Source organism: Thamnophis elegans, chromosome 5, assembly GCF_009769535.1.
Source record: "Thamnophis elegans isolate rThaEle1 chromosome 5, rThaEle1.pri, whole genome shotgun sequence".
Classification (NCBI taxonomy): Eukaryota; Metazoa; Chordata; class Lepidosauria; order Squamata; family Colubridae; genus Thamnophis; species Thamnophis elegans.
Genome location: NC_045545.1, coordinates 85,861,857 through 85,887,834, shown reverse-complemented (window position 1 = coordinate 85,887,834; position 25,978 = coordinate 85,861,857). Strand labels below are relative to the sequence as shown.

The 25,978-nt window shown below is 43.3% G+C and overlaps 2 protein-coding genes across 2 annotated transcripts in view; one reads left to right on the top strand and one right to left on the bottom strand.

Moving 5' to 3' along the window:
• Window positions 1-1,772, top strand: part of LOC116509461 (piezo-type mechanosensitive ion channel component 2-like) — a 50,050-nt gene extending 48,278 nt beyond the window's left edge. Inside the window, exon 37 of the mRNA XM_032218611.1 lies at window positions 500-1,772. Coding sequence (XP_032074502.1) covers window positions 500-755 — 256 coding nt within the window. The 3' untranslated portion in view covers window positions 756-1,772. The remainder of the gene's footprint in view (window positions 1-499) is intronic.
• On the bottom strand, window positions 1,207-24,831 carry NPEPL1 (aminopeptidase like 1). Its single transcript, XM_032217961.1, has 12 exons — window positions 24,612-24,831; window positions 21,439-21,624; window positions 19,851-20,021; window positions 17,776-17,865; window positions 17,025-17,106; window positions 16,056-16,198; window positions 14,767-14,844; window positions 9,101-9,201; window positions 8,202-8,325; window positions 6,366-6,542; window positions 5,290-5,400; window positions 1,207-3,005 (listed from the first exon to the last, which is right to left on the bottom strand). The coding sequence occupies exons 1-12, from the start codon at window positions 24,759-24,761 to the stop codon at window positions 2,847-2,849; spliced, it is 1,572 nt and encodes a 523-aa protein (XP_032073852.1). The 5' UTR covers window positions 24,762-24,831; the 3' UTR covers window positions 1,207-2,846.
• Window positions 24,832-25,978: the final 1,147 nt, after the last annotated feature.

Below are 25,978 nucleotides of genomic sequence, written 5' to 3'. Positions count from 1 at the left end.
ATAAAATCCATGATCCCTTGAGCTTCTGAGCAGATATGGGTGTTACATTATGTCATGTGAGACTTCTGATTAGTTCCAATACAGCATGAAATAGGTGACATTGCCTCCTGCCATCCTAAAGTATCTACATTTTGTAAAAATAAGAAAATTTCTCCAAAGGGAAGTTAAAATCATGTAAACATGAGAACATGACCTAATGTAATATCCGTGTGTTTTCGCTTTGAGAGTTTAAGGAAGATGGACTGCATATATTATTTTGATATGGTTGTTGTTAACTGGCAGATTCAACTCTTGGATACTTCACCAGGGTTAAGGTTTTCACTTACCAAGGAAGCTCAGTATTTCAAGACAGGGTGCACATACAAATATACAAATTTGGGAACATATGAGAAATAGTTTGGAAGATAAATTCAGAGGGCCAGAAACAGGAAAATGCATTTCAAACCTTACATTACTCACTCTGAAAATAACCTTGGCTCTTCTTTTCCCCAAACACCAGCATTGCCGGTCTCTATATGTCATTTGTTTTGGTTATTGGGAAATTCATCCGAGAGTATTTCAATGGCCTCTCGCGTTCCATCATGTTCGAAGAGCTGCCCAATGTGGACCGCATCCTGAAACTGTGCACAGAAATCTTCTTGGCCAGAGAGGCTGGAGAATTGGAGCTAGAAGAGCAGCTTTTTGCTAAACTCATCTTTCTGTACAGATCACCTGAAACGATGATCAAATGGACCAGAGAACGCAAGGAAAAATAAAAAAAGCAACATGGATGGGAGATTACCCCTAAGGAACTCTACAAAAAACGGGGCCTGTACTTGGGAGTTGGGCATCATTCCACAGGACATCAAGGCAATGTTGTTTTGGTGTATTGGATATTTATTGTACATGTATTGCATTAGGGAGGTGTGCAACTATATGTGAGATTTAATATCCAGGGTGTGATATGCAGTTTTATATTGCACAGATGCTGAACAGTGATTTAGGCCAGGGAAAATCCTCAGTGAGTGGAAAATGCTCCTATGATTCTCCCCCCCTTTTGATTGTATGCAGTCAGTTGAACAGGGCAGTAAAATTAGCAATGAATTAGGAATTACGTCTTTAATTTGTCAAATAATTGTGGCATGAACAAAATGAAATGTTACATAGGCATACAAATAAAATACAGTTTTGTATCCTGGGACTTTCTGTGTTCTCTCTTGCCCACTAAGATTCCCAGATCGTCACGTCCATGTTTAGTGGTAGATATTCCCATATGGTGGTAGAACACAGAATAATGACTTTGCCCTAGGAAAACAAGAGTCTGCCTGAAGGTTAAAAAGTTTTCCTAATAGTGACAGCACTTTAATAATGGAACCAATTATCTATAAAGATAATAACTCCCTTATGCTGGATATATTCAAGCAGAAACTGAATATCTGTCATAGACGCTATGATTCTTGCAGTGAATACCTAATTGGATACTCATTAACACTAAGGTTTTAATGTTAGTAATGGGTTAAAAGATAGCATGGTCCTACTTTAGGCCTTTGACACAAAAGGTAAAGTAAAAATGCATTAGATCCAGCCAACCCAGCCCTTTGTTTCCAGAAAGGGCTGGCTCTTCTTGGAACCACCATGGTCCCAATTGCTCTCATGACCTATGAGTTATTAACTGCTCCAGTTGCATTTAGCTGCCTTCCATCAATATAGCAATCTGTGTATCTTCCATAAATTTCTCTAACATCTTTGGAACACCTTCAGGGATTAGCAGAAAAAATGCATTGTAAATCTGATTTAAAAACCCAAACAATGTTGAAATAGGATAAGCTTTATTCTGGTGTGGTTACCTCCCACAAGGTCTTTAATTCTAAACATTAATGTAATTCATTAGCATAAGCATGTTAAGAACTTCATGGACATGTGCACTGGGTCACACTGATAAAATAATCATGCAAGAAAGGCAAGTGAGGGAGAATTTTGTTTAAAGCCTATCTTTAAAGAAAGAGATTAAGGCCTCCATTAATGGCATGGGATACAGCAGAGCCCAAAGTGATTCTTATCCCAAGACTGCCATCTTACAACTTCAGCCCATGTTGGGCTTCCCATTTCCCAGTGTGATGCAAGGCAAGAGAGTCATTGTTCCTTCCAAATTTTCCCTCTTTAATTCCTGCTCACCTACCTGCAGGGACCAAAAAGCAGGTTCAGTTGTCCAAGAACAGGACAGAAGGGAAATGGAGTCCAGAGGCAGAATGGCTGGAAACAGAGTGCCTTTAACCATGAAGTATGGACTTGGTCACAACTTTAAGATGTGTGAACTTTAACGCCTAGAACTCTCCAGCCAGCCAGGTTGAAGTCTACACATTTTAAAGGTGCCCAGATTGAGAAACACCGGTCCAGTCTGTATGGTGACAACTATGTGGTGTTTTCCCCTCTACTGTATACATTTTGAAAGACAAGGGGCTAAGGAAGCCCTGACAAGAGTGAGAATCCAGGAAACTAACTCAAAAAACTCTATAGGAAGTAAGAGGTCAAGCAGTTGTAATTAATAGGTTCAGATAGCTTTTGAAAGGGAAGAGATGAGAAACACTTCTAGGCCCTCCACAACAAGGGCCGGGAGCTGCAAAGCTGTTACACATTTGCAAAAAAACCCTAGAAAATAATGCAAACCATTCTTAGAAACCAGTAGGACTGGACTTTTCATTGTCAGGGAAAACCAGAATACAAGCCACCACAACTTTTGTGTCTATTTTCTTTTACACTTTAAATGACCATTTCTGACACATGCTATTTTAGGATTTAGGAAATTTGATCAGTGCTAAGTGAGGTAATTCTGGCATGCCAGCTCCAAAATAGGGGAAGGAGGGGAATTAAACCAAGCGCCGTCTCTTGCAATCTCTCCCCATGCCGTCTTCCAAGGGGTCACCGCTGCAGCCCAATGGTGAGACCATATTCAGCAGAGGGTCTTCAGAGGCACGGCCAAAGAGTGACAGCAACAAAGCCACACCGTAGCCAGTGGCTCTTTCTCCCTAGAGGCAAACAAAAAGGCATCTCAGATGGCTAGCCTTTGAGCCCAAACACACACACACACACACACACACACACACACACAAACATTAGGAGAAAGCTCTGAAAGCTGATGCCAAATGTCCATTCACACAAGTGGCTTGTTTGGGATTGGCTCTGGCTATTGTGTGAACCAAAACGACATGTGTTTATTCAGTAAGTTCTAGTTATCCAAATGTAGCATAAAGTTTGCACACATGAATCTACAGTTACATTTTTTAAAAAAGAAAATACAATGAAGCACATCTGTAGGCATCCCTTTCGTGATTGAACATAAGAAGGCATTAAAAAAAACTTGTGATATTTAGGTTTACAATTTGAAGAACATTCAGGCTACGTAGATTTTGTCCTTTACATTTTTAAGAGGAAAAAGTGTAATTCATACTATCAGATGGTTGAGAGCCAACTTGGTATAGTGTTAAGGCACCAAACTAGGAAATGATAAGTTCTAGTCCCGCCTTAGACACTGGATGACCTTGGGCCAGTCACTCTCTCTCAGCCATTGGAAGAAACAACAGCAAGTGCCGCTTTCAAAAGTTGCCCAGTAAATTGAAGGGATTTATTCAGGCAGTCAATAGGGATTGAAGCTGACTTGACGTTACTACCACAACCAAAATAATAACAACAACAATAATAAAATCTCAAAACATCTGGAGCATCGCTTGAACACCATTGGCATTGACACCATCAGCTTGCAAAAGGCAACTTTACTTGGAACAGATTGCGTCATTTAACAACATGAAACAATATTTGCTATTCCAGGTCCTAGGGAAGGACTCGATAGATGGATAAAAATGCCAAATCCAGTCTAAACATCTGGCTGACTATATAATCAACCATAAGACAGATAATAGTTTGAAGAATTTTTCTACCTAGCTCAACCGATACAAATATGCTTGTTTTGCATCACAAACAGAAAGACAGAAGAAAAGGGTTCAAGGAAAAGATGTAAAGATCAACCACCTGCTTATTAAAAGAATTAAAATGGAGAAAGCAACTGTAACATCCACAATATTCCATTTTAGTTTTTTTTTCTTATTGTAACTTGGACTATTATTAGGAATCATCACTGAAGAACAAACTGTTGTTTAAATTCTTCCTAAAACTAATATAAAGAAACCCTACACATAGCTCCCAGGAAGAATATTTTACAATATTTTGGAAGAATACGGCATGAGTGAGTTTCCTGAACCTTTAAAAGACATTCATGTGAACCCCAGGGAAAACCCGAAGGCTTTAAAGATTGATATAGGTAGTCCTTGTCTTAAAGCATTCGTTCAGCAACCATTCGAAATTGTTAACAGCACTAAAAAGTTATTTACAACCAGACTTAGCACTTACGACCAATATGACCAAAGTCACATGATCATAATTCAGGCATCTGACAACCAGAATGTATTTATGACGGGTGTGGTGTCCCAGGATCATGGGACCATTTGCAACCTTCCCAGCCAGATTCTCACAAGCAAAGTCAATTGGGGAAGCTAGATTTGCTTAATGACATGATTCATTTAACACTTCAGTGACTTGTTTAACAACCATGGCAAAAAAAAGGTTGTAAAATTAGGCAGAACTCACATGACTATCGCCTTGCTTAGCAATGGAAATTTGGTTCCCAATTGCGGTTGTACATCAAGGATTATCTTTATCACATTCCAGAAGTATTTCTTGAAGCAATGGACTATTCCCAACACTTGATTCAAGTGAGAAGCCTATTACTGCCAGTTATGACTTGAATGTACGGCTTTTAGTTTCCAGATAACCGTCAAGGACAGTCATAGATGCAACCTACTCAGTGGTGAAATTCAAAATTTTTAACTACCTGTTCTGTAGGTGTGGCTTGGTGGGCGTGGCAGGGGAAGGATACTGCAAAATCTCCATTCTCTCCCCACTCTGGGGCCAGCTAGAGGTGTTATTTGCCAGTTCTCCGAACTATTAATTTCCACTACTGGTTCTCCAGAACCTGTCAGAACCTGCTGAATTTCACGCCTGAACCTACTCCAGAAATCTAACCCAGAACCATGAAATCACATAGCGAGATTGTATGTATTGATTAGTTAAAAAGAATAGAAAAAAGAAATGGGTAAACTGTTACAGTGGGCAAAACATTAAGAGGAAAAAAACCCGCTGTGTTTTATCATAAATTATCATTTATGTAGCAGGAAAAAGGACATAAATAACTGGGACAAAACTCCAGAGAGAAAGCTATGCAGCACACAGAGCATTAAGAAAATCCTCTTTACTCACCGCATGGACGGGAGCTGCAATGTCTATGTGGACCCAAACACCAGGCCAATCAAAACCAATGTGTGAAGCAATAAAAAGTCCAGCACAGGAGCTAGGAGAGTTATCTCGATCCTGAAGAAAAACACAACACAGGGGAATTGCCTTTAGTTCATTTCAGTCTGCTTTAGAACAGCAGTCCCCAACCTTTACGGCATGGCGGGGGGATGGGGATCGGGCCACGTGAGTGTGGCAGGCAAGTTGAGCTGTGCATGCATGTGCCCTGGCCTGCCACTTGTGTGGCCTGATTGCAAATAGGCCATGGTCCAGTAGTGGGCTGTGGCCTGGGGGTTGGGGACCTCCTGCTTTAGAACACCAAATTTAAAACCGAGACATGGGGGTCTGCAGAGATGAATACATGATACTCATTTACTGGGTGATGTTACCAGGCAAATGCAGTGATGACTGACTGTCTTATCCGTGTATGACTTGGACTGTTTGATGGACTCTGATACCTCTATCTCCACGAAAGTAAAAGCCTATTTAAACTGCAGTGTCTCTGTATGCTGGTTTGTGTGTTCTCCAACACAACTCTCACAACGCTTCTCTGAACGCACTCGTTCTCCCAACAGGGAGCTTACCTAACACTCACTGCTCACTGGGATTAGAGAACAGGATTGTGCAATATCAGCATTTGCAGAATGATGACATCATTTTGCCATCTCTGCAAAATGCGAGAGTTTGCTATGGTTTCTAGCGCAAGTGCACAGAAGAGTCCCATTTTCAGTGTCTGTTTCCTTTCAAAATCCTTCAGGAAGTGGAGTTGGAGATCTGGAATCTTTTTTCAAGAGAAAGAGATTTTCAAATCTCTCACTTCCCTGCCTTTTTCCTGGTTGACCTTATACATAAAATAATCTGATTTTGAGGAGCTGTTAGCCCACACTAACAGATGGATTAACAGTCATTTGCAAAGCTAACCACCTGAAAAAAAAACCCATGCTGTAAAAAAAAACAGAGAGCACAAAACAGCCTGGCAGCTGACATGAGGCAAGGATTATAAATTAATAAATTATAAATCATTATAAATCAAGCAAACCTACTGCCACTGAGTTCTTCATGTCGGCTACAGCTGAGGTAAATTCACTAAAATGGAGCTCTGGGCAATAGACGAGGGGATGAACAAGATCACCACAGTTTCTGCCTGCTTTGATACAGGCCTGTTCCCACTCTTCGTTATTGGTGAGGACAGCCGCGTGGTACTTCCCCGTGGCGATTCCCTAGAAGGGGTATAAGGGCAAAATGTAAAAGCAGAAGATATCTGAGTGTGTTTCATCAAGATGCCCCCCACCCACCAGGGTTAAGAGTTCCTCCTTTTTCTGATGCTGAAAATGTGATGGAGAGACAGAATGTATCTCTGAATCTTCTGAAAACTGTAAGCACTCTTACACAGAATGGAGGCTGTAGGTCAATCAGGGTGTTCCTAAACTATTGGGGATTTAGGAAACATAGGATCAGATCTTTGCTTCCTGGGAGTTGTTGGGAGTCAAGCAATAGCACCTAGACTTATATACTGCTCCACAGTGGCTTACAGCCTCTCTAAGCAGTTTACAGAGTCAACATATTGCCCCCAACAATTTGGGTGCTCATTTCACCGACCTTGGAAGGCTGAGTCAACCTTGAGGTGGTGAGAATCAAACTCCTGACACTGAGCATTGAGTTCATGAAGTACTGCTTTCTAACCCCTGGTTTTTATATCCTATGTTAAAGAACTAAAATAAATAAGCAGCATATAAATACATAGATACATAAATATATATATTTAATGAACTACTCTTAATGTTGAGAGATGCTCTCCTGTTTCTTCACTAAACTACTGTACAGGTAATCCTCAACTTAAAAGGTAAAGGTTCCCCTTGCACATATGTGCTAGTCATTCCGGACTCTAGGGGGCGGTGCTCATCTCCGTTTCAAAGCCGAAGAGCCAGTGCTGTCCGAAGACGTCTCCGTGGTCATGTGGCCGGCATGACTAAACACCGAAGGCACACGGAACGCTGTTACCTTCCCACCAAGGTGGTCCCTATTTTTCTACTTGCATTTTTACATGCTTTTGAACTGCTAGTTTGGCAGAAGCTGGGACAAGTAATGGGAGCTCACTCCGTTACACGCCACTAGGGATTCGAATTGCCGAACTGCTGACCTTTCTGATCGACAAGCTCAGCGTCTTAGCCACTGAGCCACCACATCCCTCTGATCCTCAACTTACAACTATTCATTTAGCGATTATTCAAAGCTAGAATGGAGCTCAAGAAAGTGAGTTATGACCAGCCCTTGCACTTATAACTGCTGCAGTGCCTGTGATCAGATGATTGTCATTTGCAACTGTCCCAGCTGGCTTCCAACAAGTAAAGTCAATGGGGAAGCCAGCAGTGAAGATTGCAAATTGCGATCACACAATGTCTCATATAACAACTGCAGGGATTCACTTAATGAATGAGACAAAAATTACATCTAACTGGGAGCGTAGTCACATGGTGCCTCACTTAATGACCACACTGCTTCATGATGAATTTTCCAGTCCCAATTGTGGTTGTAAATTGAGGACTACTAGTAAGCTCACAATGTTATTCTGAATGATAGAATATGAATTATTACTTACAGTGCAAAATATACTACTAACAATTTCCCCCAGCTTCCTTCTACCATTATTCTCTTGACATTAACCCTTGGTAACCTGATCAATGACAACTCTTTTTTTGCATTTGTGGAAGAACCTTAGCTTCAAGCTCTGGTGAGTCTCTCAGGATGTTGGTTCTATCCTTCCTCCCCTTAGAAGAGCTTCACACCATCTCCCTTGGGTGGGTGTCAAAAGGATTCTCCACCCCCAGCTTAAAGCAGAACGAGGCGAGCAAGGCTATTATTGTGTTCACCACCTGTACCTGAGCACCTGTGAGAGTGGCCATGTCAAGAATGATGTCAGCCCCGAGGTCTTTGCAAGCGTAGCAGACGCCGTCGGCAAGTACCAGACGCCCCTCAGCATCGGTATTGTTGATTTCCACAGTTCTTGGAAAGAGGCAAAAGGGGGATAAGGGTTCATTGATACACAACCATCACCCAATGTAAACTTTCCTACACTAATTTCATAGGCCTCCTTTCTTGTAGTAAGCAGTGTTTCTAATAGAGTAGCGACAGAATATTTATTTATGAGATTTAGAGGTCATTTGACCCGAGTATTATTCTGGGCAGCTTTACATTAAAAATAGAAAACAGATTAAAAAGAAGAAAATCCCATTCACCTGGGGCAAAGACATTCCCTCAGACAAATACATCATCTATAGGGGTTTGCAAACATCCTACCCTAAGCTTGGGAGAACAGTGAAGTTGTTAAAGATTTTCAGAACATTATTAGGGTGGCAAGAAAGTGGTGCGGTGGCTTAGAGGTGGAGTTCTTGCCTCATAATCAGGAGGCTGTGAGTTCAATCCTAGGTAGAGAAATATATTTCTCTCATTGGATACAATGAGAATATCTCTCATTGAGGACCTCCATTGAGAGGCATTGATGGCGTTGCTTGATTAAAGGGAGGACGTGGACTCCTTCAATTATTTGTCGAAGTAGAAGCCAACTAGTAAAGAAAAATTTAAAGATTAATATGAAAAAAAAATATTCCCAATCCTCCCTCCCTCCTTCCTTTATCCTGTTTTTCAACCCTGGTGAATTTGGAAGGAACCTAACAAAATGAAATCATAACAAAATGAAATCATCACAAAATGAAAAAGCGAAAGCAGATGGAAAATTTATTTAATGAAGCAGCAGAGACGGTGAGCGGATTAAACTTACTTTCCCGAGTAAAGAACGTGAATGTCATCAGGCCTTGTTGCATTTGGTCCAACAGAATTCTCAGCCAAGCAAAACACAGCATGAAGATTGTCTTTAAAGCCCTGTTATAGGAAGAGAAAGGAGACATCAAATGATGGATGAGTGAGTTCAACCAGCACCTCTCTAGGAGACACAGATCCCTCTCTTAGGTTTCTATGGTCTTCATTTTTGCTCTTTTTAAAATTTGTTGCTTATCCATTTCACAACAACTTTTGGGAACGGAAGGCATACAAATAAAGAAATGTAAAATGTCCATGTACCACAACTAAACTATAGATATAAGCCTGTGCATTTTACAGCATCTTGAGCCCGTCATGCAGAAATGCTAGATAACACCTTATACAAACAGTCACACACATGCATGCACACATACACTGCCCTCCAACTTACACATTCAAATCCTTCACCAACTACACAATCTGTTTCTATTGCTCCCCTCTGGGAGGAGGTTTCGAAGTATTTCTAACAGGACTACCAGATTCTGTAACAGCTTTGTTCACTATATACCCGTGATGGCGAACCTATGGCACGCATGCCCAAAGTGGCACAGGAAGCCATGTTGCCTGGCATACGTGGCCTTGCCTGCTTGTCTTCCGGGTTTCTGGCACACATGTGCATGCAACAATCAGCTATCCTTTGCATGTGCGGCAGTGCCAAAAACTGATATGTGCATGCACGCCGGCCAGCTGATTGCTGAGTGTGCATACGCACCAGAACCCAGAGGTTTGGCTTTTCTGGAGCGCGATCCTTTTGTGAGCGCGGCGGTGCCAAAAACCAGCCTGTGCATTCACCAGCCAGCTGATCGTTGTGCATGCATGCACGCTAGAACCTGAAAGTTCATTTTTTTCGGAGTGCGGCCCCGATGAATGCGCCCGCACACATGCGCGTGACGTTTCCACGTGATTTTATTGGCACTCGGTGGCAAAAAGGTTCGCTATCACGACTATATACCATCCGCCTGCTAAACTCACAAGATTTGTTTTTTCTCGCCATGTATACGTATACATCCGAACTGGACTGTGTGGTTTCTGTGAGTCATGTGTGTGAGTATGTGGGTATATGAACAATTTTTTGTCATGTTAATGTAGCATATATTGTAGGTGGTTACCCTTTGAGAGCTGTATGCAATTAAATCTCATTTTAATGTATGCTGATTGGTGTACAGTTAAAGTGACAATAACGTTATTCTATTCTATTCTATTCTTACAACATTCATGTTAAGATTAAAAATTATAGGCAAAAATAACCTACTACCAAAACAATAGTAGAAATTAATAGAAGCAAAACTTAAATATAGCAGCGTTTAGATAAGAAAAGTAAAAACTGAATTGTTATCAAAAAAGTCACAGTTTAAAAAAAGCTGAATCTACGAATTTGGTTAATTTGAAACACATTCCTTTATCTCCCCCCTTTTTAAAAAAACCTGAAAGGATCTCTCTTATGTTTTCACTTGGGTTGATTTGGAGCGATCTAAATAATTAGCCTTCACTTGAGGAGGTTCACTTGGGGCTGATAACAAAGCTTTTGATACAACTTCTTTTTCTAAGAGAGATGCTGTTTAAAGCAATTGCACAGGGAAATGCTAATTTGACATTTAAGTTGTCTTCTGACCAATTTTCTTGGGCGGCCTACTGTTCATTAAATTACTGCAGAGAATGTGTTTACAGATCTGGATCCCCAGATAGTTGGGGTAAGGGACAAAGAGCATCAGAGTTGCCAGCAAGCTTAACAGCTATAGGATTTAGAGTGGGAGTGAAATTTCTTCCGTATTTCTTTTTGCAAGAAAAAGTCTTCAATAAGACTTTGAGTATTCCAACGTTTGTGTTTTCACTGTCTACTCAATCTATCTTCCATATCTAGGTAATAAGTAAAAACCACGTAACATTCCATTTTATGCAATGACCAGCAACAAATAGGAAAACTGGAAAATTCTGAATCGTTTGATGCAAAAATATTGATTCTATTCCTATCTGGGTAATAAGGAAAAAGAAGTGAAGGCGACTGGCAATAAAATGCTTTGCAGCTTTAAAATGGTCAAACTTGGCCAAGTGTAAAATATTTGGGCCTACATCTTTGTGACTTGTTTGGTTTTAGATGCATGGGATTTAATTTCTGAGGTCAACATTTGTACAGAAATCCTAGGAAGGTCAAAGCTAGCAAAGAGAATAACCCCACTTTTATACATTCCTAAGCTGCGGAAGAATGAAGGAGATAGAAGATGGTGCTCTATGGGAGGGGTGTCAAACTCAAAGCCCGAGAGCAACATCTGGCCCACAGGATGCTTAGATCTGGCCTACAGGGCCGCCCTGGAAACAGCAAAGGACTGGCCCGCGTTGCCTCTGCCAGCAAAAATGGGATCCCGAGCTCCGTTTTTGGCTGGGGGGCCTCCTGTAACCCTCTGCCAGCGAAAACAGAGCTTGGAAGGCCCACACTCTCTTTCACTGGCAGAGGGTTGCAGAAGGCTGTCGTAGCCAAAAATGGAGCTTGGGACCCCATTATCACCGGCAGAGCGCTCGGGCCACCACAGGCACCCCTGACAGGAGTGACGTTGAGCTGACCACGTCCCCCAGCCATGCCCCTCCCCCAAGGTCAAACACAGTTTGACACCCCTGCTCTATGGAAGAGAAGGGGCTTAGTAGAGAGGCATGTGCCTTGTTGAAATCCCAAATTCAATCCCTTGGATTTCCATGTAGGGTTGGAGAAAAAAAATCTTGTCTAAATCTGATAGAACGGCTCCTGACAACTGACAGGCGAAATTAAGCTGGATGGACTCAGCTTGGTGCTAAAGGTGGATGGACTTTAGCTTGGTCCTAAAGATAAACTGAGATCAAGAGAAGGGAGCAGCTGGTGGCTTCCTTCCAACTTTGTATGTTGTTCCCAGGGGTTCCCGGCAGGGCCAGAAGTCAACAGAGTGATTTGTTGAATTTGACTTCAACCGAAGAACACACACACCTAGCCAAAGCTGAGAGCACAGTGACAATGAAAACAGCTGTTGCAAATCTTGAACATGCCTCTGCCTAGGGGAAATGGAGCCTGATAGCAAAGATTCTTCTTAATAGAAAGACCAAAATAATGAGCAAATCATAATTTGATGTATCTACCAGATTAGACTTCCTTATTCAGCACTTCAAATATGCTTTTTAGTTCATACTTCTATATTGCATCACACAAGACTGGTCACAGCTCAACCGGAAGTGTCAGGCTGAGGATAAGGAAGTTTTCATTTTTTAGAGGGGGGGAAAATTAAGGCTTCTCTGTTGCAAAGTTGAAGTTTTGAAATGTCGAACTTTGGAAGATCTCCTTTTTCTTTTTTATAGACTTACTGATTGCCAAGTATGCACATATGTTACTGAATGGATGCTATCTTTTTGATGACGTTACTTTAATTGCTGTGTTATTGTCATCTGGCTGAATCTGTGCATATACTGTACATGAATATGTATTGTACTGATGTACATCCCACTTGATTTTTTAGCCTGACTTTCTTTGTAAACCGTTCCAGATGCCTTGTATGGGGAAAAAAAACACCATGCACATAGTATTTACAATTCTAATAAAATCAAATAAAATGTGTACAGAACTTTTCAAATTATATAGATTGCTCCAAAGACATCTCAACTTTATCACAAGCATTTCAAAGTTAATGTGAAAGATATCCTATATTGGAACACTACTTGCAAAGTTCATTTAGGACTGTGAATATATTTATAGACTTGAATGTGATTTGAAAAATTGTGTGCATGCATTCATATACACAGGACTTGATTACCCATGTTACCTCTAGCAAAATAAGTTCCTTTATAATTTGAGGAAAGGGGATTATAGGCAGTCATCAATTTATAGCCAAAATGGAGCCTGACCTTTAACTTTTTTTGAGGTGGTCGTTAAGCAAACATGCCTAGTTTAATGAAAAGAAGGACTAGGGAAGACATGCTAGCAGTGTTCCAATATCTCAGGGGTTGCCATAAAGAAGAGGGAATCAAACTATTCTCCAAAGCACCTGAGGGCAGGACAAGAAGCAATGGGCGGAAACTAATCTAGGAGAGAAGCAACTTAGAACTAAGGTTAATACCACTTTATAATGCCTTGGTAAGGCCACACTTGGAATACTGCATTCAGTTTTGGTAGCTACGATGTAGAAAAGATGTGGAGACTCTAGAAAGAGTGCAGAGAAGAGCAACAAAGAGGATTAGGGGACTGGAGACTAAAACATATGAAGAATGGTTGCAGGAACTGGGTATGTCTAGTTTAATAGAAATGATAGCAGTGTTCCAATATCTCAGGGGTTGCCACAAAGAAGAGGGAGTCAAACTATTTTCCACGGCACTTGAGGGTAGAACAAGAAGCAATGGGTGGAAACTAATCAAGGAGAGAAGCAACTTAGAACTGAGGAGAAATTTCCTGATAGTTAGAACAATTAATCAGTGGAACAACTTGCCTCCAGAAGTTGTGAAGACTCCAACACTGGATGTTTTTAAGATGATGTTGGATAACCATTTATCTGAAATGGTATAGGGCAGCGATGGTGAACGTTTTTTGGCTCGCGTGCCATAAGTGGGGGGAACGCAGGGGGGTCGTCCTTGGACGTGCCACACCCATAATACAATGCGGGACCCCCCAAGTGCGCATGCATGCACTACAGGCGAGAAACCCAATTTTTTGTATCCTTTTTTCGCCTTCCCCAGGCTCCAAAGGCTTTATAGGAGCGGGGGGGGAGGGGGCAAAAAAAACATCCCCCCCCCCCCGGAGGCCCTTCACAAGGCTTCCCTAAAGCCTCCGGAGGGCAAAAAAGGACCCTATGAGCAAACCGGAAGTGACTTCCCGAACTTCCGGTTTGCCTATAGGTCCGGTTTTTTGCACTCTGGAGGCTTCAGGGATGCTCCTGAAGCCTCCGGAGGACCTCTGGGGGTGGGGGAGGCTCTTTTCGGCCTCCCCAGGCTCCTATAAAGCCTCTGGAGCCTGGGGAGGGCAAAAAATGGCTTTAAAAAAGGGTGAACTCAGCTGGCCAGTGCGCGCATGCTGCCCTGACAAATGGCTCCGCGTGCCACCTGTGGCACGCGTGCCATAGGTTCGCCATCCCGGGTATAGTGTTTCATGACTAAGCAGGGGGTTGGACTAGAAGACCTCCAAGGTCCCTTCCAACTCTGTTATTCTACTCTATTCTATTTAATCACAGTTATTAAGCAAAACTCATTGTTTGCTATGGGGTCTTTTTGCTGAAAAGTGGAAATAAATGTTGCTTTTTGGCAAAAATGTTGTAAACCACGGTCATGAGATCATAGGAAGCTGCAAATAGTTGTAAATGCAGGCCAGTTGCTGAGTGCCCGAAATGTGATCTTGTGACCATGTGGTGGAGGGAGGGCACATTACAACTTCAGAATCAGATCATAAGTACTTTTTTTTTGAGGGGGGGTGGGTGTTCTATTGTCAGTAAAAACTACCTGTAGGAGCGGAACCATGAAATCCCAAAGATTCACAGAAAGTACATTTATAACCTAAAAAAAGCCCCTCTCTGAGGCAGATAGGCGATTAAGAAACCCAAAGTATAACTAAATAAATCTCACTATAGCTTAACCATAGATAGTTAATACCAAACTATCTTCAGTGATCTGCAGGATTTCACTTACTTGTTTCACAGTGGCCTTGAAGGCACCCAAAATAGCAGCAGCCCCACCACAATCTCGTTTCATTCCAGGCATTGTTGTCTAGCGAAATAAAAGCAGAAATGCAAGTGTTTATCTCAAAGCCACGGAGGGCAAAGTATCCCAGCTGCATGTTCTTCTTCTCAAAAGCAAACTGCAACAAGTTCAGTGAAACTTCCTCCAACTCAAGGTAGCAGGTGTGATCTAAAGACAACATTTCCATCTCTTCATCCCATACTTATCTTTGCCTCTCCTTCCTTGTCAAAATTTAGTCTGAAATGGGAAGGGCAGGGGTGAAACGCTACCAGTTCAGACCAGTTTGCCTGAACCAGTAGCAAAAATGCCACCGGTTCGCCCGGACCAGTAGTAAAAATGCTACCAGTTCTCCCGAACTGGTAGTAAAAATGCTACCGGTTCGCCCGAACCAGTAGTAAAAATGCTACCAGTTTGCCTGAACAGGTAGTAAAAATGCTACTGGTTTGCCTGAACTGGTAGTAAAAATGCAACCGGTTCGCCTGAACTGGTAGTAAAAATGCCACCGGTTCACCCGAACCAGTAGTAAAAATGCTACCAGTTTGGCCGAACAGGTAGTAAAAAATGCTACCGGTTTGCACGAACAGGTAGTAAAAATGCTACCAGTTTGCCTGAATTGGTAGTAAAAATGCTACCAGTCCGCCCGAACCAGTAGTAAAAATGCTACCGGTCCACCTGAACTGGTAGTAAAAATGCTACCGGTCCACCTGAACTGGTAGTAAAAATGCAACCGGTTTGCCCAAACTGGTAGTAAAAACACCACTGGTTCGCCCAAATCAGTAAAAATGCTACCGGTTTGCCTGAACCAGTAGTAAAAAAATGCTACCAGTTTGGGCAAATCGGTATTTCCAATGATCAGCTGTGACGCGCAATTTATATTAGCTAGAATCGTTGGATTTCCTGCTTTCTAGCTAATTTAAATTGCGTGTCACAGCTGATTGTCGGAAATCGAAGGTCCTGCACATGCACGGAGGTGGTGCATGCACTCACATTTGCAAACCGCTAGCGAAGGTAAGTTGATTTCCCCCTGGGTAAGGGTATGTATAAATGCTAATTTGTGATGCTGCTGCATATTTGACCAACTAACTAACTAATGCCAGTTAGTCATCAGTTATGCCTTCAGTTCAGATGTCAAGGCATAGATGTGAGTAAGGGTAAGGAGAACATTTCTTGGAGTCCATTTAACTCATGGATATTAGAATAACTTGCCAGGTCCTCCCAGGAACAGACTCTGAACCTACCTTTCCTTTGATGCTGAGTCCTCCAGTGTCATAGACAATGCCCTTTCCAACCCAGGCAATAGTCTGTGTGGCTCCTTCTGGGGTATGACTGAGCACAGCTAGCGCGGGTGGGTGAATGGCTGCTTTCCCAACCCCATAGATGCCTGAAGAAGAAGGAAGACACTAAGAAATTATTCTCTCTCTCTCTTTCCTTCATCAGTCACGTGGTTCATTTTGCAACCATTTTGCTGAAAGCAATTTCAGTCTCACTACACAAGGACTATCTGTACTTTAAGCACGATATCGTCATCCTATGTAAGGGATGGGTAGAGGAACCTCTAAAACACATGGCAGGAGCTCAAACAGTTACACAAAGTCTGTAACATCTTTTGAGGTCCTCCCATGCTCCTCACTTTCCTACTTCTAAAGTTTGTTCTACAAGCCTTAAATTTCTGAACAGCATCCGACAAAGTTTAAGGATTATGTCTAGAACAATGACCAATGAAGTCTTATTATTATTATTTTTTGCAAGATCCAAATCATTAAGAGGATTTTGAAGAAGTGGGATAAACAGCATTGATGCTTTTGAAATTTTGTGCTGAAGACTTTTGAGAATCCCATGGTAGTTAAGAAAACAAACAAATGGATCACTGAACAAATCAATCCACTGGAGTTCCTGGACCGAGTTGTAAGCAGGTGTTTAAGGGGTCCATTGTAACTTTGAACGGTCACTAAGCAAGGACTCGACTGGCCTGACGTTACATATTCAATCAATGACTTTGATCAACACAATGAGGAAGAGGTTGATATCATAGATGCCACTCTTCCCTACTCTGGTGTTCTCCAACTAGGCTACGACTACAGTTTTCATCCAGCACAGCAAACTCTTTAAGAAATCTAGTGCCATCTGGGAAAGGCTGAGTTAAACAGTTGTCTAGGGTATAGGAGAGGAGAAAGAAATAAAAAATAAATGTCACTGCTTTGACTGACCTCCAAATCCTTTCTCCTTTAGTTCTTCATTTTGAAAAATAGTTGGCACAATCCCCAAATCCTTTCCCACTTTTCTGATTTCCTTCCAAAAAAAATAAAGTGAAAGAAGGCATCACTTGATCATCATTAACCCTAACCAATCACTTTCAACAATGCTGAAAACAAAAAACCACACTTAAAATCCAACATTTAAGCTATGTCATTGCAACTCCCTGGCCTTACCTATCCACTTCCCCAGGGTCCTTATTACAGAGATTCTTTGGAAGAAAGGCAGTTTTTTCTCACCTGAGAGAAGCTTTTTCCTTCTATCACATTTACCGTCTGCTCCCTATATTTCTCTCTTAGATGTCATTTTGTTGCAAAGCCACAGGAATGGCTTTACACAAAAATCTGGTCAACTAAAGCTCAACACCAAATTGGTGCCAGATAAGGATCAACCAAATTCAGGTGAGAATGGACCATTTGTGGGAATGTAACAATTCTAAGCTGATGACACATTTAACTCTACCCCTAAACTCTGCCTCCTCTTCTCCTACAATCAGGCCAAGGCAGAGACTAATGTAATCCTTCAGCTTCATAAAACTATGCTTGTAACTGTGCATTATTTCAGGATAAAACGATAAGTAAAAACCATCCCACTTTTGAGCAACCCTTGGAAAAACAAAGAGTTTTGCTAGAAACAAAAATGAATCCTAGATAGGATTTCTCAAATTCCCTGGAAAAATAGCAACGTTTGGAAGGCATCACCAACCTCCAGGAACTTGTCAGTGTTCATTTCATTGCAAGGGGTGTCAACGATTCGAGCTGCCAGTCTAACCCCTTCTGTAGCACTTTCTAGACACTGAAAAAGGATAAAATAAATAACAAAGGGTGCCTGTGTTGGCAGACTTTTGTTTCATCCAAAGAGTGCATTCTTACTGCCCATAAACTTTTTAAATGTATTACGTTTACTCAAGAATCATGAATGACCAAGCATTAAGGATTTTGGGCTAGCCAATTTTAACACAGCAAAGATGGTGGATGTAAGACTTAATAATGAAGGATTAGATCCATAAGAGGGGCTGGAGGCATGGAGCCTCTCAACCTAAACTAAAGCAAGACTTTAGTTTTGTTCGGAACAGCACAATCAGCAATTACCTTCAAGGATGTGTACTGACTTCCTGGTCTAGCTGTAGATTTGAGTCTTCCTTGTGGTCTCCCATGCTTGGGACATGAATGAGACATGAATATTCAACATTTGACCCAGAGGCGGGTTCCTACTGGTTCAGACGGGTTTGGCCAAGTAGATAGTAACTCGGCCTGCCATGCCCCTGAACCGGTTCTCTCAGCGGCACCATAGGCGCCGCCATCTTGTTTTTTGCTTCTGAGCATGGGCAGAAGCAATTTTTTTAGTACTGCGCATGCGTGCGTGCACTGTGTCCCTGAGCGAACCGGCAGTAGCAGCAGTCGGAACCCACCCCTGGTTTGACCAAGCCTCTATCATCCTGTATATATATACTTAGAAAAGAATGATTAAAAAAAGACTTAGTATTCCTCAACACTCTGGCCACCAAACAATGTTAAATTGTGTTAATAACACCAAGAATCAGTTAAGGTATGAAGAAATATGCATTACATTGGCCTTATTTTATAGTAAGTTCATAGGAACTCCATCAAAGAAATCTGTCAACATTCCCAATTATCCCCAATCAGAAAATATATTTATGCCCAATTCAATTACAGCCTTTCCCAACCAGCTCCTCTCTAGATGTGATCAACAAGAATATCCAATTCTCATTCATTAGGAGGAAAAGCTGGGGATAATGGGTCTTATCATCCAACGTGCCTGCAGGGTATCTATTCAGGAAGTGTGAACTTCTAGATGTAGGATGTTATATTCGAAACAGCTTGTTGATGGTCATCTTTGCAACCACTGATAGGCTTGACAGTCTTTGTGCACATTTTAATTTCATTGTTCATTGTTTAATGGTAGGTTGGACTATTCCCTGGTGGAAGAGATCAGCACAGCTGGTCCTCACTTAGTGATCACTAGTTCAGAGACTGAACTTGAGACAATGCTGAACAAGTGGTAGTCATGACCAGTGGTGGGTTGCTCTAACCGTCACTACCGGTACGCTGATCACGGTCTGTCCATGCACGAGCCTGGCGTGCGCTGTGCATGTGCGTGATGTGTGCTGCACATGCGCAATCCACCACCCCGGCGACACTCAGCTGCTTGTCGGGGCGCGCGCAGGGACCGCACACTGTGCATGCGTGTGCAGTGTGCCTTTTGGCATAAAAACAACCGGGCAGGCGGGAGGGCCAAACGAGCCACCGTACTGGTACACTCTTTGCTGCTCCCGGCCACTACTGGTATGGCCGTACCAGGCTGTACCGGCATCAACTCACCACTGGTCATGACTGAACCTCAAAGTTCCATCTGACACAGAGCCTCCCCAGTCATGTGACTGGCTGCAGGCCTGACAGTGATTGCAGCCTGGTCACTTGGCAACTGGCTTGGATTTCTGACCATTGCTGTGTCCTACAATCATGTGATCACAATTTGAGATTTTCCCTGCCAGCTTCCTAGTAGCAAAGTCAATGGGGAAGCTGGCAGGAAGTCGGACATTACAGTCATGTGACTTCACTGACAGTGATTTGCTTTACAACGGCAACCGGGCAGGGCCAAAACTGCTGACGCCAAGTGGCCCAGTCCCTTGATGTTGTGCTTTACAACTGCATTGCTTAGTGATAGAAATTCTGGTTCCAATTACTGTAATTAAGTGAGGATTAGCTGTAAATAATTTGTTTGTAATCCGAAGAATTCTCTGGAAAATGTCAACTTACTTTCAGCATCTCAACCTCTACTGGGCCGTTGTTCTGCCCAATTAAGAAAAACTCCACAACTACGGTCTTCTTCTCTGTACGCCTAGTTGAACTGGAGCGAAGGGTGAAGAGTGGGAAGGCCCGAGCTATGGCACAAGCTGAAGCAAAGACCTCTGAGCGCTCGCACACCATCTGAAATAGATAACCAGCACTGATTTTTTTTAAAAAGAAAAAGTACGTTGAACAAGCTTTTACGGAGATAAAAGGAGTTTAATCCATGTTTTTCAAACTTCTTTCCTGAAAACCCTGAATCCCACAAGAACCCGGTGATGTTCTGCGAGAGACAAAGAAAAACCCAAATATTAGTTTTTTAACACAAGAGCAATGTTTTTTTTTAAAAAAAAAATCCGGGCAGATTTAAGAAGTGAGAACTCCCAGAATTCTCCAGCCAACATATCTGGGTAGGGAATTCTTAGAGCTAAAGTCCACATATCTTGAAGTTGCTCTGGTAGAAAAACACTATGCTGGAGCTTTGCCTGTTGGTCAGCAATTCTGAGGATTAAAAAATAGAATCAATGGTTCTGTAGCCTGAAAAAAATCAAAATCCCTTCTGTTATCTTACACACTTATATTTGGAAAATTGCAGCCTTCAGAGTAATTTTCATCAATGGCTTTTGGGCTACAATGATGCTGGAGACAATTATTTTGTTCCATTTCCATTCTGTGTCTTTAGACACAGAAAGCAGGTTAAAAGATTAAAATAAGCAAAGCATTATGACGGGTGGCTAATTTCCTGGAAGAATGATAATTGTTTTGTTGTTGTGTAGGGATGCGGTGGCTCCGTGGCTAAGACTCTGAGCTTGTCAATGAGAAAGATAGGCAGTTTGGCGGTTCGAATCCCAAGTGCTGTGTAAACGGAGTGAGCTCCCATTACTTGTCCCAGCTTCTGTCAACTTAGCAGTTCAAAAGCATGTAAAAAATGCAAGTAGACAAATAGGGACCACTTTGATGGGAAAGCAACAGCGTTCCATGCGCCTTCGGCATTTAGTCATGCCAGCCACATGACCACAGACAGCGCTGGCTCTTCGGCTTTGAAACAGAGATGAGCACCGCCCCCTAGAGTCAGGAACAACTAGCACATATGTCCAAAGACGTCTCCATGGTCATGTGGCCGGTATGATAAATGCCCAAGGAGCATGGAACGCTGTTACCTTCCCACCAAAGATGTTCCCAATTTTTCTACTTGCATTTTTACATGCTTTCCAACTGCTGGTTGGCAGAAGCTGGGACAAGTAACGGGAGCTCACTCTGTTACGTGGCACTAGGGATTCAAATCGCCAAACTGCCGACCTTTCTGATCGACAAGCTCAGCGTCTTGGCCACTGAGCTATCGCGTCCCTATACTTTTGCTTTAGAGATCTGCAAAGATGATCAATGCAAGGACTGGTCACAAGGTGACTTTTTTTAAGTACCGTCATAACTGAGAACAATCACGAAACAAGGCCGCAGCTCCAGCCCCCCGCCCCCCCAAAAAATTTGCAGGTTGGCATTTAAGGAAAACCAGTTCCCCCTTCCCACTTTGAGTGTTTCCTCTCCTGTCTTCACTTACAAGGATGCATCTCTTGGTTCCTCCAGGCAAGCACGTCCGGATAACCCGTGTCAGGAACTGAGCAGCAGAGGGGCTGTTGTGTCGACTCACCCGGGAAGGCAAAGCAGCTACTGTGGCATGGCTCAGGTAGAGGGGGCAGCTGTCGGTGGGGTTGGGGTTCAAAGTATTTAATGCTGCCTGCCATATCTGAGAAAAGAGGGGGGAAATGTCAGGTCTTCTGCAGGCAACTGTTCTTCAAGCAGAACCTTCAATCCAGGGATCCGCTTCCCCCTATTAATATAATTATTACAATTGCAATAGGAGAGTTGGAAGGGACCTTGGAGGTCTTCTAGTCCAACCCCCTGCCTAGGCAGGAAACCCTACACCACCTCAGACAAATGGCTATCCAATATCTTCTTAAAGACTTGCAATGTGGGGGCATTCACAACTTCTGGAGGCAAGTTGTTCCACTGATTAATTATTCTGTCAGGAAAGTTCTCCTCAGTTCTAAGTTGCTTCTCTCCTTGATTAATTTCCACCCATTGCTTCTTGTTCTACCCTCAGGTGCTTTGGAGAATAGCTTGACTCCCTCTTCTTTGTGGCAGCCCCTGAGATATTGGAACGCTGCTATCATGTCTCCCCTAGTCCTTCTTTTCATTAAACTAGACATACCCAGTTCCTGCAACCGTTCTTCATATGTTTTAGCCTCCAGTCCCCTAATCCTCTTTGCTGCTCTTCTCTGCACTCTTTCTAGAGCAGTGGTAGTCAACCTGGTCCCTATCGCCCACTAGTGGGCGTTCCAGCTTTCATGGTGGGCGGTAGGAGTTTGCTGTAACTCTGCTTTATAAATTTTATAAAGTAAAATTACTTCCCTACTTTATAAATCACCATTACTGTGGAACTGGTAGGCGGTTAGAAAATTTTAATACTACCAGAAATACAAAAGTGAGCGGTAGGTATAAAAAGGTTGACTACCCCTGTTCTAGAGTCTCCACATCTTTTTTACATCATGGCGACCAAAACTGGATGTAGTATTCCAAGTGTGGCCTTACCAAGGCATTATAAATTGGTATTAACACTTCACGTGATCTTGATTCTATCCCTCTGTTTATGCAGCCTAGAACTGTGTTGGCTTTTTTGGCAGCTGCTGCTCACTGCTGGCTCATATTTAAATGGTTGTCCACTAGGACTCCAAGATCCCTCTCACAGTTACTACTATTGAGCTATTAATAGCTCCCCATAAGAATTGAGAGCCTATTTAAAGAATCCCCAAGAAGAGGGTTATTTCAAAAAAGCCAAATAGAAAGCTGCTGTTGCTGTTATTATTATTAAAATCAAATTTGTACACCACCAGGATCCCAGAGGCTTTAGCCCAGATTCAAAACAAGTCTCCAATCATGGGGAGGTCCAGCTGTTGAAAAGTAAATAAAAATAGCTGGTAAAAGTCATTTAAAGGGATACAGTGTCCCTTAATGAAACGGTTGGCACACACCTTCACAACACGCTTCTCAAGTGTGTGAGATGCTGGCCCCGATGCTTTGTCAGTATTGCTCAACTGGGAGAATACATGCTGATTAATCAAAAGAGAAACTGCACCTCTCTCCTGGCTCAGCAGAGCAAATTATGGCTTATGTGACACTCTGCCTATGTAATGCTAAAAGTCTGTGTGTCTGATACCTTGAGACAAAATTGGAAAGAGTAGGGTAAGAGTTATTGAATTATGGTAACTTAAATGGGCTAATTTAAAGAATGCTGGGATCCATGATTTCCATGGGGATGGAAAAGTTTCAGTGCCAACATGTTTTTTGACTACCCTCCCTAGAAGCACATAGGTTGCATAGCACAAGGGAGGATGGAAGGGGTGTATTCCCACCTTTTTTCCTGCCCCTCTCTCAGTAGTGGGATTCAGCTAGTTCGTACCACTTCAGGAGAACCGGTTAACTTTCTGAGCAGTTTCACATGGATGGGCTTCAACTCAGAAAGTTCCCCAGCCAGCGTGATCTAAGGCTCCATTCACAGAACATCTTACATTACGTTTATTTTGCTTAACCATATGGGTTCAAACACCATCGGCTGAACTCACAAAACACCTTAAACCACAAACAACTTTTTACAAGGTACAAAGATTAGGTTTACACAACACCTCAAAGAACCAAGCAACATTTTGGCCCAGCCTAAATCTGTGACTTCACATAGCATTATCAAAGCAATAAGTCTATCTGAAGGCCATTGTATATCTCCCTTAGGAAGATATGAAAAAGAGGCAGGCAAACATCTGGAAGCCTATGTGATATGGGGTGGGGGAGGGAGGGGGATAAGGCACAGGGATGTGAAGAAGAGCTTGGACAAGCCTTTATCCAAAATAAACAGAGCCAATGACTAGGTGGCTCAGTGGCTGAGACACTGAGCTTGTCGATCAAAAAGGTCGGCAGTTCAAATCCCTAGTTACAGGTCTCCTCCCTGAGCAGGGGGTTGGACTAGATGACCTCCAAGGCTCCTTCCAACTCTGTTACTGTTAAACTGAAATGGTATTGGCTTTCCTGCCTGAGCAGGGGATTGGACTAGAAGACCTCCAAGGTCCCTTCCAGCTCTGTTCCTGTTAAATTGAAATGGTATATGCTTTCCTGCCTGAGCAGGGGGTTGGACTAGATGACCTCCAAGGTCCCTTACAACTGTTACTGTTAAACTGAAATGGTATATGCTTTCCTGTCTGGGGAGGGGGTTAGACTAGAAGACCTCCAAGGTCCCTTCCAACTCTGTTCCTGTTAAACTGAAATGGTATAGGCTTTCCTGCCTGAGCAGGAGGTTGGACTAGATGACCTCCAAGGTCCCTTCCAACTCTTGTTCTTTCTATTCTAGTTTAGTTCGGACAATGAAACATCTGCAAGCAAACCACCCAACTTGGGCAGCACCGAAGGAACTCCGCCCAGAGCAGGGCGCCGGCAGGGGCGCCGGGGATTCAACCCGACCGCCGCGGCTGGAGCGGTTGGCGGCTCAGCCTAGGCCCGTCTGGCAAGAGAAGGGGCGAGGGGAGAGCGACCCGGCTCGAGGCCAGCAGGGCCGCGACTGCAAGAACGACGCGCGCGGGTGGGGGGAGCCAGGGGGGCATCGCCCCTTCCAAAAGGGCGAAGGGGCATCGGGCAGGCGAGCCCGCTTGAAGGAGGCGAGGCGATGCCCGCCCGACTCCGCCTTACCTCCTCGGTGACCCTGGGCTGCAGCTTGCCCCGCAGATGAGCCCACGGCAGCCGGTGGAGGTTCTGCAGCTGGCCCAGCACCAGCACCGGGCGGCTTTGCGGGTCCGCCTCGCCAGCGCTGGCCTGGAACTCCAGCCGCACGCTCGCCATCTTCCTGCCCGCGGCGCGGCGGCTCCTCCCAGGCAGGTGCCGCGCTTGCCTCCCGCGGCCGCCAGAAGAAGGACAGCGCGGAAGGAGGAGGAGGGAGAGAGAGGAGGCCGGGAGGAGCCGGGTTTCCACGAGTCGAAAGAGGCCGTCCCGATATGCCACCGTTGGCTTTCTTTGCAATGGATCACGGTGAGGATCCGGGAGGCTGATTCCTGGGAGGCCCAGCTAGATTTAACTGAAATTCCCAGGTAGAAGCAGCAGGCAAAGCGGAACGCGCCTCGGGCAAAGCTTCAGAGGAAGGTTTCAGAATGGAGCTGGATGGGGCCTTGGAGGTCTTCTAGTCCAGCCTTCCTGCTCAAGCAGATCCTATACAGCAGAACTGTGACGCGTCTCACCCTCCTTACATTGTCCACGGGGAAAATGTGTGCTCCAAGGTTGAATCCCAAATTGAAATCTAGCGAGCTTTCACAGGTTATAGGACAAAACTGAACTGATGGAGTCTTTCCAATTTTCAGTGACAACAATCCACCCATGGAACAGAAGTTGTGGGAGCTTCCATCACTGGAAGCTTTCAAGAAAAAAGCTGCCTGTGTCATCCTATTGTCAATGACAACTTCAAACGCATTAATGCACAAGCACACAATACACACACACACTCAAGGTAAAGAACTCCAAACTGGATTGCAGAAGATAGGACTTCAGCAACAGAGTGGTCAACGCCTGGAATGCTCTACCTAACTGTGGTAACATCTTCAAACCCACATAATTTTAATCTTAAACTACCTATTGTTGACCTCACCCCATTCCTAAGAGGTCAGTGCACCATCATGCCTAATGTCCTTGTCCTATTTCCTGTGTTTTTATTTATGTTTATTCCTATTCCTGTTATCTTGTATGTGAGTGACAAAATAACTATCAGCAACTAACGAACTAAATAAGAGACCGGACTCCATTTTTCAGAAATGGTATAGGGTCTCCTGCTTGGGCAGGGGGTTGGACTAGATGACCTACAAGGTCCCTTCCAACTCTGTTAAAATAAGGAAAGGGGAGAAATGAGCCCAATAGTACATCCAGAGTTGGAAGGGACCTTGGAGGTCTTTTAGTCCAACGTCCTGCTCAGGCAGGGAACCCTATAGCGTTTCAGGTAAAATATTGTCCAGTCTCTTCCAGTGTTGGGAGTACCCACAACTTCTGGACACAAGTTGTTCCACTGGATTTTT

Excerpts from the sequence above, each read along its gene's own strand:
- NPEPL1 (XM_032217961.1), bottom strand. The coding sequence starts at position 24,761 with ATGGCGAGCGTGCGGCTGGAGTTCCAGGCCAGCGCTGGCGAGGCGGAC. Across the intron at positions 9,202-14,766 it reads TCAAGGCCACTGTGAAACAA|GGCTTTAAAGACAATCTTCA; the intron begins GTAAGTGAAATC and ends TTCCTATAACAG. Across the intron at positions 8,326-9,100 it reads CACGTTCTTTACTCGGGAAA|AACTGTGGAAATCAACAATA; the intron begins GTAAGTTTAATC and ends CCTCTTTCCAAG.